Source organism: Astatotilapia calliptera, chromosome 4 (assembly GCF_900246225.1).
Source record: "Astatotilapia calliptera chromosome 4, fAstCal1.2, whole genome shotgun sequence".
Lineage (NCBI taxonomy): Eukaryota > Metazoa > Chordata > Actinopteri > Cichliformes > Cichlidae > Astatotilapia > Astatotilapia calliptera.
The window spans coordinates 32,436,404-32,456,970 of NC_039305.1; the positions used below are offsets into that span (position 1 = coordinate 32,436,404).

Here is a 20,567-nt window from a genome sequence, read left to right on the forward strand (position 1 = left end):
GATAGAACATGCTGCATACATGTAACATGTATGTACTGATGTATATGCCTTGTGACTAGCTGACTGAGAGGCGATGACAGAGAAGATGACCTTAGCAGTGAGACAAAAGCCGTGTGAGCACAGAGGCATACTTTAAGACAATAGAGATGAAAAACACAAAGATATAAAGAACATGCAGAACAATAACAGACAGTAATCAGTAAAATAACAGAACACACAACAGTTAATGCGACCCAAATGCAGCTGACAATATTTCACTGAAATAAAATCACTGGGAAGAAGTGAGGAAGCACAAAAATGAAAGGAAGTGTAAAAAAACCAAAGAAAGCCATCAGTTTATTTACCCATTAGTTTGCATACTGGACCAAAGCTGTTCTTAGTAATGATCAATCTAATCATGGCTCATTGATTCAATATTCGTTTTAGACATTAAGACATTATATCTGCTAAAGCAAGGCATGCTAACGATGTCTGCTACATATGATGGGTTTCCACAGCAAAATATTTTGACTGGTGTAATCATTGCATCGTTTTTTTGTTTCATTTTTTTCTCTTTTGCACCTTGTTTCTTTTTTATAATTTCGTTTCCTGGTTTGAACTGAAACTGAGAAAGTTTACGACGCTGAATAGTGATAGAGAGACAGTGTTATGGTGTTTTAAATTAAAATGCTTTTAAAATTGTTCATGAGTCCTTATTTTGAACACGTTGTGTTGTTGTGTTACTTATGGTAAAATTAAGATTTGGTCACTTTGGTGACTCTTTCCAATGTGTTTATTTGCCGGCATACCTACCTACCTATTTGCAAGAATATGACGATCATCCAGTTTATTAGGCACAAATGTTGATTTCTCATTAATGTAAATATCTCATTAGCACATGGTAGCAACACCATGCATTTAGGCAAATAGACAAGTCAAACTGATCTGCTGAAGTTCAAACCAAACATCAGAACAGGGAAGAAAGGTGATTAGAGTGTCTTAAATGGGTTGATCTGACCATTCCTGCTAATGTAATGGCATCGCACAACGCACCACAACATCTCTAGGGTTTACAGAGTGTGAAAAGCTGAAATAAAAGGGCAGTTGTCTGAGCTCTCTGCTTTGTTGATGCTCAAGGTCAGAGAATTGCCAGACTGCTTTGAACTGAAAGGACGGCAGCTGGAACTTAAATAACCTCTCATCACAACTAATATATGCAGAAAAGCACCTCTGAATGCACAATAAGGCATGCTTCCAAGCAGCAACAAACCAGGTGCCACTCCTTTCAGCTGAGAACCAGAAACTAAGACTACAATTTGCATGGGGTCACTGAAATTGCCAAACTTGCATTTTGTAGTTCAGATTACCAAGAGTCAATCATGGAGCCTTAACCCAAATTGCTTTGCTGCACCAAGTCCCGCAGTTCCTCTGAACATTGTTTCCTTTGGTCTATTTGGCCAACAAGAAAAAAGTGGGGTGATACAGATAAATAGTCATTCATGACGAGGGTTTGGGGGGGGCTTTGCTGCCATTTCAGAATGTCTTCCGTTCTTCCCACACATCACAACCACAGAGCCAATTGTTTTGGATTAAATGACTTTTTTAATATTAAGGATGGCAATAAATCCCAATAATGTCAGCAGGAAAGAGGCAGGGAAAAAAGGAAGGACTGTTGTAAAGGCATTAAAAGAGACTTCTGGAGGCACTTTAAGGACAAAAGCTGAGCAACACAGTTGCACATATTTTGAAATGTGTGCAACTGTGTTTCTCTTGCCAAGGATCTTAATAAGCTGCATTGTAAAAAGGCTAGAAAGGACAAAGCACAGAGGCAAATTTTTTCCAAAGCCCTTCGAAGTTGTTCTTATACTTACCTGAATATTGGAGCATGCATTATTTTTAGGATTCGAGTTTTGTCTGTCTTTCTTAACTGCCTGCCTGCTCATTTCTCTAGAAGCTACAAATTTGTGTCTTGGTGTTAATCAGTTCACTGTCTCGTTAGGTAATGTGGCCCTTCGAAGCACGCCAGCAGTCAGTGTTTCAGCTCAGCCTGTTAGAGAGTTCGAGTGGCTCAGCAACTGTAAAACAACAGCACAAACTTTTTCGAACCTGTTTGTGTAATCTATGTCCAAAGGTGTTTTCTGAGGGATCCAATAATCTGCAAACAAGTAAATTATCAAACAAGCATCTCCCACTGTAGTCTCTGCAGGCTGTGCTGTCATACTAATCTGAGCTTAGCTTCACAGGACAGGACAAGGGAAACCAACCAACCACCCGGTTGGCATCCATGTGTCACTAGCCTGGTAGAATAATGAGGCAACCAGTACACAGCAGCTATTTTCACTCTGGTACTTTTCCAAGAAAATGATTTCTTTAAATTAATGTCTTTACATATTGAGTACTTTTGTGCAGAATTATGGCTTATTGTCACCGAAGACATATTTTATTGATCGTGGCTACGCTGTAGAGTCTGCAAATCAAATCATAAAGTTTGGTAAAAACATAAAGCAGAACAAATGGGACTTGTGGCACCCTCCCCTTATCTGTAAGTACCAGAGTGAGAGGAGAAGGAGGAAGAAGAGGAGTAGGAGGAGGGGAAGACAGCTACACACAGAATACAGGCAGACGGAGAAAAAAGGATGGATGTAAAATAGAAAAAACAGAAACAAATAGAGAAAAAGACAAACAGACAGATGATAGTGTGACACAGATCACTATGAGCCCACAAACAAGTACATGACTTTATACAACCTGGGGAAGGAGACAGTAACATCACAACAACAAAATAACAACAGCAGCATACTTCTACCTTTCAGGCCCACTAATTACCTGTTTTGGTATCAATCAACACACTGCAGGTGTAAAAATGGAAAGTGTAGCTCTCTCACACAAAACACAATAAATAGTACACAGGACATGCGTTTACTCCCGCAGTCATGCTCTGATTCTTATGCAGTATGTTTACTATGTTAAACTGTGCTGAAATTGTGTGAGCTGCTCCTGACATGAATTTAGATTAAATGCTGTCTTTTTGAGTGTCACATGGGGAAATTTTGCACAAACACATATTGCAGTCTGTAGAGGAAGCTTTAGGCCTGCAGATTTTGATCATTTTAAAAATCAAGTGTTCTACTGATTATTCTATTAATCAGATCAGATCAAAATTAATTTGTCTTATGAACAATCTTAAATATTCAAAAGAAACAATGACACGCCTTCTAAAATGATCTGCTCATTGGTTTCCATTTTAGAAATTGCATTAGTTTTAACAGTTTAACTGCATACAGTATACATACACAATGCTACAGCAATAGTGGAGCCAGGACAACAGGTCAGGGGGAGATTTCACCCCCTGACCCCACCCGACTGGGTACCAAGCCCCAAGTACAATGGAAGAAGAAGCATTGAGTGCAAAACGAACTGACTTGAAAGACAGGATCATGGCAAAGCTGGCAACCTGCATCCTCCGTAGTAGGTTACCAAGATTAGGTGAAGTATGTGAAGGTCTACTAGAAGATGTGGATGCAGCGCTGTACCATCACTGAGACTAATCAGCTGATCTACACTATGGCAGCAGGGATCAGTGAGATGCTTGGCTACAAGTTGAAAAGCCACAAGGAGCAGTACCCTCCACGGAGAAGGAAACTACAGGCTAAGATCAAGGTAGCACAGAGGGAAGTTAGCCAACTATTGGAGTAACAGACAGGTGCACCAAAGAAGATGCCTAAAAAGTACAGCAAGTTGTCCATGCAGTACTGGAAGAGCATATGGGGGAAGGACGCAACCCATAATAACAGTGGTCAGAGGCCTGTGGGTCTAAGAGCAAATCAACTGCACCTCCCGGAACAGGGTCCAGTGACCATCACAGTGACAGATATAAAAAGAAAGGGTCTCCAGTATGAAGGACAGCACCAGGCCCCGACATAATTCACGTCTACTGGCTATAGAAGCTGACGGCACTTCATGAACACATGGCAGCACAAATGAACCAGCTGATAGTAGATGAGACACACCCAGAATGGCTAACTGAAGGCCAGACAGTCCTGAACCCAGAGAACCTCCAGAAGTGTTCGGTACCATCCAACTAGGCAATAACCTGCCTCAGTACCACATGGATGCTCCTGTCAGGCATCATAGCGGCTAAGATAAAAAGGCACATTGGTCAATACATGAGCGAGGCACAGAAAGGGCTTGGCAGAAATACCAGAGGGACAAAACACCAGCTCCTGGTCGACAGAGCAGTCGCCCAAGATTGCAAGACCAGACTGACCACCTGTGCACCTCCTGGATTGACTACAAGAAGGCCTATGACTCAATGCCCCACACCCGGATCATGAAATGCCTGGAAATGTGCAAGATCAACAGGACCCTAAGAGCCTTCATCAGGAACTCAATGGAGATGTGGCGTACAACACTAGAGGCACAAGTCACCATCAAATGAGGGATCTACCAGGGAGATGCTCTGTCCCCACTGCTGTTCTGCATAGGCCTGAACCCCCTAAGTGAGATCTCTTACAAGACTGGCTACGGATACCGACTACAGAACGGCGCATTCGTCAACCCATCTCCTCTATATGGATGACATCAAGCCGTATGCCAATAGTGAATGAGACATTAATTCACTGATCCACACCACCAGGATATACAGGTTTAATGTTGAAATGTCGTTCGGATTGGATAAGTGTAATTGGATGGTAACAAAGAGAGGGAAGGTAGTCAGAACTGAGGGGATCAAACTATTAGAAGGCAACATTGCAGACATCAAGGACCGTTGAAAGTACCTGGGAATCCCACAGTTAAATGGGAGGCATGAAGAGGCCGCTAGTAAAGCTGCAACCACCAAGTACCTGCAGAGGGTCAGAGAGGTCCTGAAGAGTCAGCTGGATGGGAAAAACAAGATCTGGGCTCAGGTACCCTGCAGAAAAAAAAATAAGCTGGCCAAAGCAGGAGATAGAAGCCACCGATATCACCAAGTCCAGCACCCTGAGGCTGTATGCTAAGTGGAAGGAAGGAGGCCGGGGACTGCTTAGTGTCAGAACCACTGTCTAGGATGAGACAACGAACAGGTACATCAGGAAGATGGCCACAACTCACCATGTGTGTAGTGAATACCTCAGGCAGCAGAAACCCAAAAAAGAAGAGGAGGAAGTAGTTGAACCATCATTGAAGGACAGGCCCTTGCATGGTATGTATCACTGGCAGATAGAGGAAAGGGCTGACATCCAGATATCCCCCCATTGGCTGGACAAATCTGGACTGAAAGACAGCACAGAGGCACTAATCATGGCAGCACAGGAACAAGCTCTGAGCACAAGATCCATAGACTCTCAAGGTCAAAATGGGAGACGCCCCCAAGGGTAATTGAGAATGACCGAGCTAAGTTCCTGTGGGACTTCCAGATACAGACAGACAAAAAAGTGGTGAATAACCAACCGGACATAGTGGTGGTAGATAAGCACAAGAAGACGGCCGTAGTAATAGAAGTAGCGGTACTGAATGACAGCAACATTAGGAAGAAGGAACACGAGAAGCTGAAGAAGTACTAAAGGCTCAGAGAAGAGGTCAAGAAGATGTGGAGAGTGAAGGTAGCGGTGGTCCCCGTGGTAATCGGAGCACTCGGTGTGGTGACTCCCAAGCTAGGCGAGTGGCTCCAGCAGATCCCAGGAACAACATCGGAGATCTCTTTCTATTTTCTTTAATGCAAAAATAAATACATAATCACAAGTACAGTAACATCAAATAAAATAAGGCATACATACAAACTAAACTAAGGCACCAAATATAAAAGCCCTCTTCCTGGAAAGCTTTATTACATAACTAGGAGGCAATTAAGAGTTTTGACCGTAGGGCTACTGTATCTCTTGGATGAGGTAGAGTTTGTGTGGGTTTTTTGTGTATGTAATATTTTATGTTAATCTATCTAAAATAATGTTACCAGAGCTTTGAAATAAATTTATTCTTGTACATTTAATTCAATTTATTTTTTATACAACGCCAAATCACAACAATAGATGCCTCAAGGTGTTTTAAATGCCCTTTTTTAGACTAACCACTGCTTCAGGTATCACTGTGGTAGACAGTATGACAGCTGCCGTGAGCCTTCAGCATGCTGCCTAATTCAAACATTGTGCCAGATTTTTAAGACTAAAAAGTCCCACCAGCTTTTTCCCTGTAAATGTTTGTATCGGAATTAGAGTAAAAAAATAAAGATTATGTAGACAGTTTTTTATAACTGAGTTATTTGAGTTACTTGATGAATCCTTGCAGCCCTAGGAATTACGAAAAAACAAAAAACTTGTTGCCGGAAGACAAGTCATGTCAGGGCATGGGAAGGACTGATACTGTTGTCAGTCTGCACAACAGATAGGGATATTTAAACCTACTAGTGCTAACTTGAGGCACAGCTAGTACCAATACATCGAAGAACTCATAAGCTTGGGTCACAGGTCTCGCTTCCCTAACATAGGCATCAGCCACTCTCAAATTCTCTACTGAAAGGCTGCATGCCATTTATGAGAGTCAATAAAACTTGCTCCGGTATTGTTTACCGGATAATAATCTTCTATAAGGATTGTAGTGTATGTATTTAAGTTATGCCAAAAATAAGGACATTTGTCTTTGGCCAATCATTTCTTTGTTGTAATTATGCTTCTTGACCATAGATGTTATATAGTTAGTAAAGCTGTTTACGTCCCCTTAGATGGTGCCACATTTGTAGGGATTTTTGGGTTGAATAACACAGCTGAATTTGTAGGTTGCATCCATGAAAAGTTTTCCATATCTTGTCTGCCAAATCCAAACACTTTATTCTGGTATTTACTCTCTAATCAAGTTACAACATTATCTCTAAGTGACTCCTAGAAACATCTCCAAATTAAAGAACAAATTACTTACTATAGAGAATGCCAGACACAGGAGATGAAGTGGGCTAGTCAAGAAGACAACACTACCTCATTGGTAAGAAAAGGCTTGTCATAACTGGAGGCAATCTGAATGCAGAGATGAGATTCTATAACCTGGGTCCTACTGCTACACTGCCAAACTCTGTTCAAATGACAACGGTCACTCCAACAGAGCAGAGCTCTTCTTCCAGAATGGAGAGAATGAAATGACCTACCTGCAGTCCTCAAACTTGTTGAACACTTGTGGGATCAGTTTGGGCATGTTGTTCGTGCCAAAGTGACTAACTAGACACTTGCAATAAGAGCTGGTTGAAGAATGGGACGCCATCCCAATAAAGTGCATGACCAATTTATTAAATGATTAAATTGTCAGCATGTCTTATTTCTTCAGTCATCAATTATCCAAACCAATAAACGACATCAAACAAGAGTCAACAGCAGAACAGGTTGCCTGCCATTGGTAGAGAAGTTACCCCCACACTTAATCCTGCTGCTCATCTCACAGATACATTTTCCTTACACATGTGGCACCGTTTCAGGCGAAACAAACAGCTGTATATGATTTATTGCCAGGAAGCATTGTTACAACAAGAAAGAATCAACAAAACACAAATTGTATTACTTTCTGTGCTGAGTTTATGTCTGTATGTATGCTCTGTGTACATCTCCACCATTACAGTGTCCAATCTGAAGTAAACAGCACACAAACACTGTCCCACATATAGAAATTTTTCACATCTACAAATGTGATGTTACATTCTCCGTTTGCATTTGTTCCTCTTGTTGTCAACATACATCACCCGTAGACAACAGTCACCAGACTTTGTATTTGGAATTGTGTTCAAGTCACAGCTAAATATGTCGTGATGAGACACTTCAACCAAGGCCTGTTAACAATTGTCCATGTGGTGGGTTTTGGCTAGTAATAATAATAATATTGGTCATAATACTACTAATATTACTAATATGTATTTCACGTGTTTAACAATTTTCATTTTTATTTGTTTTGCTGGTGAAAAAACAGAAAGTGACTCTTTTGAAATTTAAAGGAACATGGGAGCTGAGCGTACTCATACAGTGTTATTTAATTCTTTCTATTTTATAGCCTTTTACTAGTATCTTACTATCTCAGTTCTCAGAGAGGCTGAGCTTCTGAGCTGGTGCTCCGTTAGCACCAGGTTACTTGAGACAGCTGTTATGGTATGTAAATAAAATAAAATTGAATTGAACTCACTGACTCCTTACAACCCTCAACAACTGTAGCAAGGTCTTGGTTCGCATCACCAGCAATAAGTTGGACTCAACTTCTGCTCATAACTTTTATGGATAGAATTTGCAGGTGTAACCACGTAACGGAGGGTCTCCACTTTGGTGGCCTTGGGATTACGTCTCAGCTCTTTGCTTTCTCTTGGTCTCATCAAGCTTTAACAGGTTGACTGACAGATGGATTGGTGTCACATCGGCCTGTGCGATGAAGAGGGAGGTGAGTGTAAAAGTGATTTTCTTTGTGGCACTTCTGCCGGTTGTGCACCTCTTGGTTTTTGTAACCTGGGACTTTGTGCCATGGCTGCTGCAGCTGGGCTGAAGACATGAATTCCAAGGACCTCAACAGCTATAGGACGGTGGCTCTGACATCCCACCTGATGAAGACCCTGGAACGGTTAGTCCTGGCACAGCTTTGGCCCCTGGTGAGCTCATCACTGGACCCACTTCAGTTTGCCTACCAGCCTGGCATTGGAGCGGATGATGGAGACCGCTGGGAGCACTGTGAGAATCATGTTCTTTGATTTCTCCAGTGCCTTTAACACCATTATTCCCACAGTCCTGAAGGACGAGCTGGAGAACTCAGGAATAGACCATCACCTCACTACCTGGATCCTGGACTACCTCACCGACCGACCACAGTATGTGAGGGCTCAGGGCTGTGTGTCGGACAGGGTCGTCTGCAGTACGGGGGCCCCACAGGGAACGGTTCTGGCTCCGTTCCTCTTCACCATCTACACTGCAGACTTCTCCCACAACTTCACCCAGTGCTTCCTGCAGAAGTTCTCTGATAACTCTGCAATAGTCGGCCTCATCACTGATGGGGACGACAAGGAGTACAGAGGACTGACTCAAGACTTTGTGGACTGGTGCCAGCTGAACTACCTCCAGATCAACGCCAGTAAAACCAAGGAGCTGGTGGTAGACTTCCACAGGCACAAACATCCCCCACTGCAACCACTGAACATCCAATTCATGGACATTGAGGCTGTAGGCAGCTACAGGTACCTTGGTGTTCATCTGAACAATAAACTGGACTCATAACTTAGACGCCCTCTACAGGAAAGGGCAGAGCAGGCTGTACCTGCTGCAGAGACTCAGGTCTTCTGGAGTGAAGGGCCCACTCCTAAAGACCTTCTATGACTCTGTGGTGGCCTCAGCCATGTTTTGCGGTGTGGTCTGCTGGGGCGGCAGCATCTCTGCTGGGGACAGGAAGAGACTGAACAGGGTGATCCGAAGGGCCAGCTCTGTTCTAGGATGCCCTCTGGACCCAGTGGAGGTGGTGAGTGACAGGAGAACGGTGGCTAAGCTGTCATCCCTGTTGGACAACATCTCCCACCCCATGCAGGAGACTCTGACAGCACTGAGCAGCTCCTTCAGTGGGAGACTGCGGCACCCACGGTGTGGGACGGAGAGATTTCGCAGGTCTTTCCTTCCAACTGCTGTCAGACTCCACAACAAAAACTTCACAACTCACCAAACACACAAATCCATATATGTGCAATACCAAAAACACTAAGTGCAATTTCTTTTCTGACAACATTGTATTTTATTCTGTTGTATATAGTATCTTTTTCTTATTATCTTATCCTATCCTATACACAAATGTACGATTGTGACGGTTTGTACTGCCATTTTAATTATATTCCACTACAGAAGCTCAGAGACATGCAGATACAGTGGCTTGCAAAAGTAACTTTCCCACATTTTGTCACATTACAGCCACAAACATGAATCCAATTTAATTGTAATTCCAGGTGAAAGACCAACACAAAGTGGTGCACACGTGAGAAGTGGAACGAAAATCAGACATGATTCCAAACATTTTTTACAAATAACTGCAAAGTGGGGTGTGCGTAATTATTCAGCCCCCTTTGGTCTGAGTGCAGTCAGTTGCACATAGACGTTGCCTGATGAGTGCTAATGACTAAATAGAGTCACCTGTGTGTAACCTAATGTCAGTACAAATACAGCTGCTCTGTGACGGCCTCAGAGGTTGTCTAAGAGAATATTGGGAGCAACAACACCATGAAGTCCAAAGAACACACCAGACAGGTCAGGGATAAAGTTATTGAGAAATTTAAAGCAGGCTTAGGCTACAAAAAGATTTCCCAAGCCTTGAACATCCCACAGAGCACTGTTCAAGCCATCATTCAGAAATGGAAGGAGTCTGGCACAACTGTAAACCTACCAAGACAAGGCCGTCCACCTAAACTCACAGGCCGAACGAGGATCTGAAAACTGCTGTTCACAAACGCTGCCCATCTAATCTGACTGAGCTGGAGCTGTTTTGCAAAGAAGAATGGGCAAAGATTTCAGTCTGTAGATGTGCAAAGCTGGTAGAGACAGACCCTAAAAGACTGGCAGCTGGAACTGCAGCAAAAGGTGGTTCTACAAAGTATTGACTCAGGGGGCTGAATAATTACGCACACCCCACTTTGCAGTTATTTATTTGTAAAAAATGTTTGGAATCATGTCTGATTTTCGTTCCACTTCTCACGTGTGCACCACTTTGTGTTGGTCTTTCACCTGGAATTCCAATAAAATTGATTCATGTTTGTGGCTGTAATGTGACAAAATGTGGGAAAGTTCAAGGGGGCCGAATAATTTTGCAAGCCACTGTATTCAGAGGGAGAAGTTAGAACAATTTATTAACTGCAGAGTTTCTGAAACCTTACTAAGACTAAGCAAAAAAAAACACTTGACAAAGTCTTGGCTTCTGTTTTGATTTATTCTCCTCTTGTATTAGCGCTTACATAGTGATATTGTGGTGACACCTGTTGTTCAGAAGAACACTGCAGCTTTCTGCACCTTAATGGTGGATGTAAATACAAGTGAAACAAGCAAAGCGGACATTGCAGAGGGAATACTGGGGCCTTTATAGAGAGGAGAGCTTGGTCATTAAGAAGGGGGTCAGATTAAAGATCAAAAAAGAGGAAGAGGTGACTGGGGAGAGGGAGGTCTGGGCGTCTCTCCTTAGACATCTGCCCCTGAGACTTAAACCCATGTAAGCGGCAGAAAATGGAAGGATGGATGGAAGAAATGTAATTACGTACATTTTATGTGTAAGGAAAGGCAAGTAATTTGTGTCAAGAGGCAATGCAGGATAGCTCCCCAGAATCTGGGGGAGCTATCCTGGCTGTAATTAGCTGTAACGAGATGTAGTGGGCCAATAATGGCTTGATAAACACAGCTGATAATAGTTAGCAGTGAAAATATATTAAATCACATATTTGTAATATGTATAAATTATATGTGCATTCTTTCCATGTGCATATAATTTATTTACACACACAGATTGAATTTCCAGTGTAATTTATACGAAAACACACAAACACATACAGAAACCATGCATATGCCCCAACATATTTACTATGTGATGCTGAATCACACTTAAAAGCTTTACAGTAACAAAAACACAGTGTGTGTGTTCCTGTCTAGCTATCTTTGTGAGGACCCGAAATCTGCATTCTACTATACTTGTGAGAACCAACAGTCACTTGTGAGGACACACAAACCAATCCTCACAAATTTGAAGCATTTAAAGGCATTTTCGAGGCTCAAAATGTGGTTTCAGGGTCAGAGTTACAATTAGGTTATGGTTAGGCATTCATCTTTAATGGTTAGGGTTAGGGTAAGGGGCTAGGGAAAGCATTATGTCAATGAAGGTCTTCACTAAGATAGCTGAACGGGCGTGTGTGTGTGTGTGCGTGTGTGTGTATTGCAAGGTTTTATGTCGTGTGATCTGATGTTAATGTTGACTCTGGTATCTTTTTTTTGCAAACAAATTTCAATATTGTATAATTTCACCTTCCTCTGTATCTTCCTCGTGCTCGTTGGGAATGCTGTCCCTCCTCCTGTACCTGTCGATGGTTTGTGCTAGCAACAGCACCCTCCTGGGATGGGAGCTGGTACTACTGTTGATGGTGCAGCAACAGCAACCTCAAAAGGTAATGTGTCCTTAATTTGACACATTTTGCTGCATTAATTTTTCACTTTTATGCCAAAATTTTTAAGCCAAATTACAAGTTCTGCCCTAATTTTGGTAGGTTAGCTATTCCTGGGAAGGTTCACCACTGTTCCGAGTTTTCTCCAATTGTGGATAGTGGCTCTCACCATGGTTTATTAGAGTCTTTGTTGGTTTGTTGGAGTCCCAGAGCACAACCCTTTCCCGTCTGATAGATTTCAATAACTTTGTTTCTCAGCTGTTTCTTTAGATTTGATGTGGCTAATTCAACTGAACTCAGCTTTCCAAAAACATGTAGTTAATGACATAATTTGCAAAGGGGGAATTACATACATTTGAATAGCTTTTCTGCTGTAAGATATACAATCATCATTTAAAAACTGTGCATTTATTCCAGTTTCTTTGTCTATTAAAAATCCGTACGGGGGCTTTTTCACAGCATTGTACTTCACATTAGTGGGATTTTAATATGTGTGGAATAAAACTGAACTGACTGTAAAGGTTTCATGAAATACGATAAATTGTTTTGTTTAATCCACTTTAATCTATTTAAAGCTACTATGGTAATATGGTAATTTTTTCTAATGTCATCATGGGTCTAACCTGCCATAATCCAGGTTAGCTATTCTACTATTTTCAGTTTTATTCTATCTGAACCTCAAGGTGCCTGTTTCAGTTGCTCCTGTTTTTTTTCTTACTTACTTCTCTTTATTATTATTGTAGAGTGTTTGTTTTAAATAGCTCTGTCTCATACGTGTGGGTTGAGAGAGTTTTCTTCCTTCTGTTATTTTCAGTGAAGAATGGGATCGGGGTGAAGCAGCTACACACCTCATGCTTTATTTACTCCAGGGATCAGCTGATCGCCCTGGTGACACTGTTTTACATTAACTGCTCAGATTCTTTTATATAGTCCACTTTCTGCGAGACCAGCTTGCAGATGTTGCATCAGCAGATTCGTCATTTTCAACAAATGGTTATCTCTGTTTGCCAGCGTATCATGCGGTCTGATAAGATTGTGGACCTCGGGGGGAAAAAAAGGTCTCTATCTTGTACAAATGCATATTCGTATCAATATTATCATCAGGGAACAATGGCTCTACTTTCATTAGAAAAACAAAACAAAAACACGCCATCCACCTGACCTCAAAGCTCTGTGTTTCTGTAACATAAATAAGGAGCCAACATTTCCCTACGACATCACTGATCTTATCAGACTTTACCTCTATATATCCTGTTCACTCTGTCAGCTGTTAAACTCCGGTTGCTGATTAAAGAAATACACCAACAATGGTCACAGTTTAACATGGGCAACTCAGGCTCGATGTCACGAAATGTCACAATATTCTGCACAGAATAAGCAGATGTACCTTGTTCTGTCACCACAGAGCTTCTGGAGATAGTGTTTACCCTCAGAGTGACTGATCTCATTTAAAAGTAATAAAGGCAATTTAAAAGGAGGGAGGACCCTGCAGCATATCAGTCAGCGTAGAAACAGGCCATAAGTTTCAGGAACCAGGCTGGAATCAATTTTGAGTGGCGTTAACATGGCTACTTGTGTTTCTTTTGGTTTCTGACCAGGTACTCCAGCTTCCTCTCACAGTCCAAAGACATGAAGCTAATGTGGTTAGAATAACTGGTAAATCTAAATTAACCTAAATCTAAATCTGCTGCGACCGGTTGGGGAGAGAGAACGACCGCCATGATTCATCCATCGGGGAATCCAAACAATCTCTGGCTAAGTGGACAACACAGAAGACTTAATTCATCAGGCCATTTAGACCTACGGGCCAGTGGACACTCTTTCAATGATGAGGATGTCCACATTCTGGAAATGGAGGAACGCTGCTTTATGCGAAAAGGGAAAGACCATCTCTAAATCGAGGAGGGGGCCTTAGGATAAAGACATGCTGTGGAAGAGAGCCAGAGATTAATAACAAGTATGATTCAATGCAGAGAGGTCTGTTAACACATAGTGAGTGAAGAAGAAACACCCAATGCATCATGGGAGTCCCCCAGCAGCCTACAACTATTGCAGCATAACTAAGGGAGGAGTCAGGGTCACCTGACCCAGCCCTAACTATATGCTTTAGCAAAAAGGAAAGCGCTTGCATTGCATTTGTATGCCAGGGCAAGTGCGGGCATGCTTGCACTGACATGCTTGTGCTTGGCGTGGTGCAACGGGAAACCACCATTGTACAGCACAAGCAATAGAAATAGATGGGCTTTAGAGCACAGTGCTCTGTGTGCAGCGTCCTATGTCAAAGGGTCTATAGCCCCCCGAGAAAGACCAGAAACCCCTCCCCCACCTGTCACTATCAGTCTCGACCAGGTTCAGAGTAAAATGTGAAGACTCCGCTCAGGCAGGTCTGCAGGACCAGACGGGGTGAGTTCCCCATGTCCTCAAGGCTCGTACCCCCCAGTTTTGTGGAGTCTTTATTAAAACGTTCATGCTGAACGTGAGTTGGTTCCCGCTGCTGTGGAAGACGTCCTGCCTCATTCCTGTACCAAAGAAGCCACGTCCCAGAGGCCCCCAGCATTACAGGCCTATGGCACTGACTTCCCACATCATGAAGACCCTGGAAAGACTGTTAGGCCACATCTGCACCCCTTCAGTTTGCTTACCAGCCCTGCCTCAGAGCTGAGGATGCCATCATATACCTGCTACCCCACAAGCATCCATCCTCTTTCCTTTCCTACTGACCCTCTACACCACAGACATCAGTCACTTAATGGACCTTCCTGCCATGTTTAGAAATTTTCTGATGACTCTGCTCTGGTTGGATTCATCAGTGGGGGGAATGAAATGGAGTACCCAGTAGTGGTGGACTCCTTTGTTACGTGGTGCGAGCAGAATCATCTGCAGCTCCATGTGACAGAGACCAAGGAATTGATTGGGGACTTTAAGAGGACCAGAAAACCAGCTGCAATCTACACGAAGTGCCAGAGGCGTCTGTATTTTCTGAGACAGCTGAGATGATTTAACATCTGTAGGACAATACTCAGGATTGTCGAGTCCGTTGTGGCCAGTGCTATCTTCTATGCAGTTGCATGTTGGGGCAGGAGGTTGAGGGTCATGGATGCCAAGAGACTCAATAAAATGATGTGCAAGGCCAGTAAGATGGTGAGGTTGGAGCTCCCTAAAGGTAGTGTAGGAGAAGAAGTCCAAGATGAGGAGAATACTGGACAATACCTCTCACCTACTCCATGACAGGTCACAGGCCAGTACAACGGGATACTAAGATTACCCAAATACACCACTAACTACACAGGAAACTGGCTAGCTCGCTGTACGATCCCTCCATCAAAGTCACAAGTACACACCCTAAACATCAAGTCAATATGATAAGAAGGGCAGCAAAATGTCACATATTTCTTTTTCATTTGTCTAATATACTGGGATATTTATAAGATCTATTTGTATTTATTAGACTCTTTTTACTATATTTTGTAATATTATTGAATTGAGTTTAGTTAGTTCCTGTTCTTGCTGTCTTGGATCAACTGTGACCACATAATTTTCTCCCCGACTGATGAAGTATTCTGATTCTGATTTTGAGCCTAATCTAACCTAATGACCAGAGCTCTAATGTACTGCATTAAGTGCACTACATTATATGCACTCTGATGTAGTACATGTAGTCTAGTTTAATATTGGAAGCTGTGAATCATTTTATGTGCATCAGAATGATTCTTACTTTTTGTTGTTGTTGTTTCTAAGAAGAAGAAGAAGAAGAAAACCCAACTTCTGATATCATAAGGTTACGACTCAGCACTGAAGGTGACTCAAGGGGTTCATTTCAGTGACAGTATGTTAGCATAGTTAGTCTGGTGTAGTGAACTGTATTGTTTTTCTTTTAATTGTATTTGTATTTGAGCCATATTCAGTCAAATGATATCTATTGCAATATTTAATGATCTAATGTGGTTTAATTAGCTTTAAAGGTAATCTTTGGTTCACTTATGCAGTTTAGTAGTTCAGGTTATTAAGGGTGCTCTGGGTTACCTCTGTGTCTCTGTGGTTTGATCCAGGAGAAGGTGGAATCCTACCGAGCTGTAACAGAGCCCCCTCCAGCTTGTGGCTAATTGTGTGTGTGTGTGTGTGTGTGTGTGTGTGTGTGTGTGTGTGTGTGTGTGTGTGTGTGTGTGTGTGTGTGTGTGTGTGTGTGAATCAGGGAAATACAGTGTGGGGGGTACAGGACGATTGTGAGAGAGTTTAAAAAAAGGAAGGTCAAGGAAAATTGTGTGGCAGGTCATGTTGGCAAACGTTACGTTGGGAACAGGAATATAATAGGAAAATGAATGGATGAGGACAATCAGCAGACACAGTTGGCGGACAATAAGCAGCAGCAGAAGGGGGCAAAGTAAGAATCATCGGATGGATGAATAATAGACAAGACAGTGGAGATGGGAAAGAAGAGAGTATGAGGAAGAGAGAAAGAAACAAAGAATGAACAGTTAATGAACTTCAGTGTAACAAAGTAAGAAAAATAAACTATGCAGTGAATAGATAAGAGTGACAGTGAGAGAGAGAGCAGAACAATGAAGCAGGGTGATATGGTGAACACACTGAAACGTATTTGATCCATCTGTTCAGCAAGATAAAATATGAAAAATAGCACACTTACAAAAAATGATCTAAATATACATGACGTTCGATATGTTTCTTACTGTGAACAAAGCCCAGAAGGAAACGAGTATCCACACTAGTCTGGAGCCCTTTAGCTGGAGGACCATGTAAGCACACAAATCTCCACATTAGCTGTTTTTCAACCTGCCAGCTCCTCGGGCATAGATAGCCCAGTTATTCCAATGATGCATTCATACCTTGTGAATAAGCATTATGTGTGCTGTCTCTGCACATCTAGCAGTGGAAAGACGTCTGAAGGGACTATTTCCTACTATGGAATATATCCCAACATGATCCCAAATGACTCTGAGTCAACTCTGCTATCAGTCAGCAGGGAGGACATGGTGCACATAACATCTACCAGTGCCACCCACCACCACCAAATTGGTCAACCTGGGGGAAATAGCCCTTTTCTCTGAGAGTCTGTCACATTATATCTTGCTTGTGATCACTGTATATAAGTACAGACGGCATAATTACAATTTGGAAAACAAGTATTTGACAGTTTGATCAAAGTCGGACAGAAACCCTGACGTATGCTGCCAGCAGAGGTCCATGACAGGAAAACATATTTGCTAGTGTTATTTTAGTTTTCATGGGATTTGTTGACAGTATAAAAACATAAAGTAGCACCAGTATCTGCTGTGTAATACCTACCTGGAGAAAGAATTACAGTTGACATTATAATCCCTCAAAAAGAGTAGTGTTTCATAATGAAGCAGTTTAGCTGTGTGAAAAGAGATTGACACAAAGAGCTCTATCAGCTGCCATAAACAGTGTGAAGCATACACTGAAGGACAGTGTAGTACTACTAAGGGACTCTTCAGTCACCTCAGTGCAGAATATTAATACAATGATTTTTCAATTCATTGAATTCAGTTCAATGAATCAGTGATTACTTTTGTGGTTCAGCACAGTAAATCTAGTCACTCAATCTCAGGGCACCAGACACTAGCGCCGCAGCGACCTCTGCAGTACAGATGGAGGACATACAAATTTAGGGAACTTCCTCTACAATCACATACTTGGAAAGCAGAAAGGAGAGTCATGTGTTACATGTGCCACGGACAGCGTTTGTGATTATGAACAGTCTCAAGGCAGTGAGACTGCAAAACTAAGCTTGCATTAAAAAGAATGGATGGAATGGGAATGTGATCAATTGTGTGCTTTAGGATGATTTAACTCATTTTATTTTAAATGACAACACCATGGCTTTTTTATTATTGCTTATGTTGGAGTAATCTTCTCTCAGTGTTGTAGTTAACTCAGTGTACGTGTGTATATATGTATGTAAGTCTGAGATCAAACGTGATATTTTCACACACTATGCATATTGTTGCTTTAATCAATCAGGATCATGTACTGCTGTCACTCAAGTACCCCCCTCCCCTCTCTGCATCTTTTCCCCTCAGTATCCCCCTCCACCCCCTTACCTTTTCGAACGTTTCCGTCTGTTGTGCGCTGGAACTCCCCTGCGCTCAGCAGGAAGCACGCCCGGTCGTGCGGGTAGCGCTCACGGCTGGTGGTGGAGCCTAGCCCACCGGTAGCCGGGCTACGCTCATCTCCCAGGACCTGGTCGATGGTAGGGCAGTCCTCATTGGCCAGAGCCGCAGCGTTAGCTGCTGCATCACCGTTCTGCTTGGAGTCTGGTAAAAGAGGGAAGGAGAAGGCAGTTAAAAGATTATAGGAGTGACCATTATGGTAAATGGCCTGCATTTATATAGCGCTTTTCTAGTCCCTAAGGACCCCAAAGCGCTTTACACATCCAGTCATCCACACATTCACACACACATTCACACACTGGTGATGGCAGCTACATTGTAGCCACAGCCACCCTGGGGTGCACTGACAGAGGTGAGGCTGCCGGACACTGGCGCCACCGGGCCCTCTGACCACCACCAGTAGGCAACGGGTGAAGTGTCTCGCCCAAGGACACAACGACCGAGACTGTCCAAGCTGGGGCTCGAACCGGCAACCTTCCGATTACAAGGCGAACTCCCAACTCTTGAGCCACGATTGTTATAGCTGTGTGCCAGGATGAATCAAAACATTTAATCTTTTAACATTTCTTATCTCTTCTATGGGGGTCACGTGCTGTGAATCAAGCTCTGTCTCCTTCTGCTTCAGCTGCTTAGTCCAGTATTTGAAATCTTGGTGTAGTTTAGCCCCTCCCTCTGCTGGAGGCTTCTTCCTGTTAAACGGGAGTTTTTTCTTCCCGCTGTTGCCAAAGTGCTTGCTCGTTGGTGGTCACCTGATGGTTTTTCCTATATTATTGTAGGGTCTTTACCTTACAATATAAATTGCCTTGAGGCAACTATTGTTGTGATTTAGTGTATGAATACATTTTAAAAAACGAATTGAATTCAATTGTAGGTTGTTGTTGTTTTTTAAATCAGGCTTTCTGTTGAGAATTTTATAGAATTGTTATTTATTTATTTTTAACCTGTTCATTTTATTTTGTTATTTTGTACCTTTTTATTCTCTATTGTGACACTTCATGTTCTAATTTATTTCTCTTTTTTGTGTACAGCCCTTTGTGACTGTCTGTGAAAAGTCCTGAACAAATAAACGTTACTTACTTATAACACAAAATTAGAATATCTCAATGCCTGAAACAAAGATGTATGTATATATAGGCATAGATGACGTGCTGAACGTGTCCTGTCTTACATCTTTCTTTTCTTTTTACTCATCTCCATGGTGTCACTAGAATGCCACAATGTAGCACACAAAACATGATCAATCAGCTTTAATTGCTTATTAACCAAATATGCACTATGGTGGTTAACATTGTTGTCCTGTTCTCCTCATGTCTGTGAGGGTTCTCTCCAGGTGCTCTGCCATGTAGTTACTGATCTTATGTTAATTGGTGTGTCTACAGCCCATAGGTGTGAATGACTCTCTCTGCATTAGGGTGCCAACAAACTGGCTATGTGTCTACACTCTGCCTCTCAACCTATAGAAGCTTTGAGCACTACATGACCTTGAGCTGGGTAAGTGGAAAAGGAAGGATGGATGACGACTGAAGTAGCTGGAAAACTGTTCTGGATTCTTCCAGCTTACTTTAACCACAGCACACAAGCAGAGACAGTATCACATGAAGTGAAATGCTTTTTATTATATTGAGCAACTGGTCATCTCATCAATCTCATCATTCTCTATTGTAATATCTTTCAAAACACCCTTTTCCCTTTTTGTTTTATAATTGATTTTTTTAAGAGTGTGACTTGTGTGTTATTCATATTTCCAAATGCATTTTTAAGTAGAATGAGTCAATACGCTGAGCTTGTTTGGTCTCCCACTACTATCAACAAATAAGCTCCAACACCTTTATGTGGTGAGGTGGCGTCTGAAGCTCTTCAACTCTGTGGCAACATGTTGTGACAGAGCATACAGACAGCCTCAGGACCTGTCTGTATGCTCTGTCACATCAATTTGTTAAAGATATTCTAACAGCCACAATAGACGTCATCGTCAGGTCAACAGTGCACTTTCACAAAATAACTGAGTAATGGACAGAAAAGAAATCAAAGTGAGGACATCACTGGTTTCCTTTGCAGTTGCACAACATCACAATCGTGGATGTGTTTGTAATGTTGCTATAGTTACACAATGCAATTTATGAGTTAAATTCAATTTAAATTAAATTTATTTATATAGCGCCAAATCACAACAGCAGTCGCCTCAAGGCGCTTCATATTGTACAGTAGATTGTACAATAATAAAAATCAGTGCCACCTGCAGATTACCAGTAGTAATGAGAATCAGTCTGTGAGAAACGGCCCAGATTCAAACTTGCCCTTCGAGACTTAAGAATTTCCTAATAGCTGAA

At 42.2% G+C, this 20,567-nt stretch overlaps 1 protein-coding gene across 8 annotated transcripts in view; it reads right to left on the bottom strand.

Moving 5' to 3' along the window:
• The window catches only part of LOC113021485 (potassium voltage-gated channel subfamily C member 1-like), a 90,002-nt gene that overhangs the window by 29,677 nt on the left and 39,758 nt on the right, over window positions 1-20,567 (bottom strand). For 3 of the 8 annotated variants that reach the window (XM_026166237.1, XM_026166236.1, XM_026166233.1), the window contains exon 4: window positions 18,169-18,381. In XM_026166237.1, coding sequence (XP_026022022.1) covers window positions 18,169-18,381 — 213 coding nt within the window. Of the gene's footprint in view, window positions 1-14,176; window positions 16,695-17,392; window positions 17,463-18,168; window positions 18,382-20,567 lie in introns of those variants that run through there. The other 5 variants (XM_026166232.1, XM_026166230.1, XM_026166231.1 and 2 more) reach the window with 5 other exon arrangements.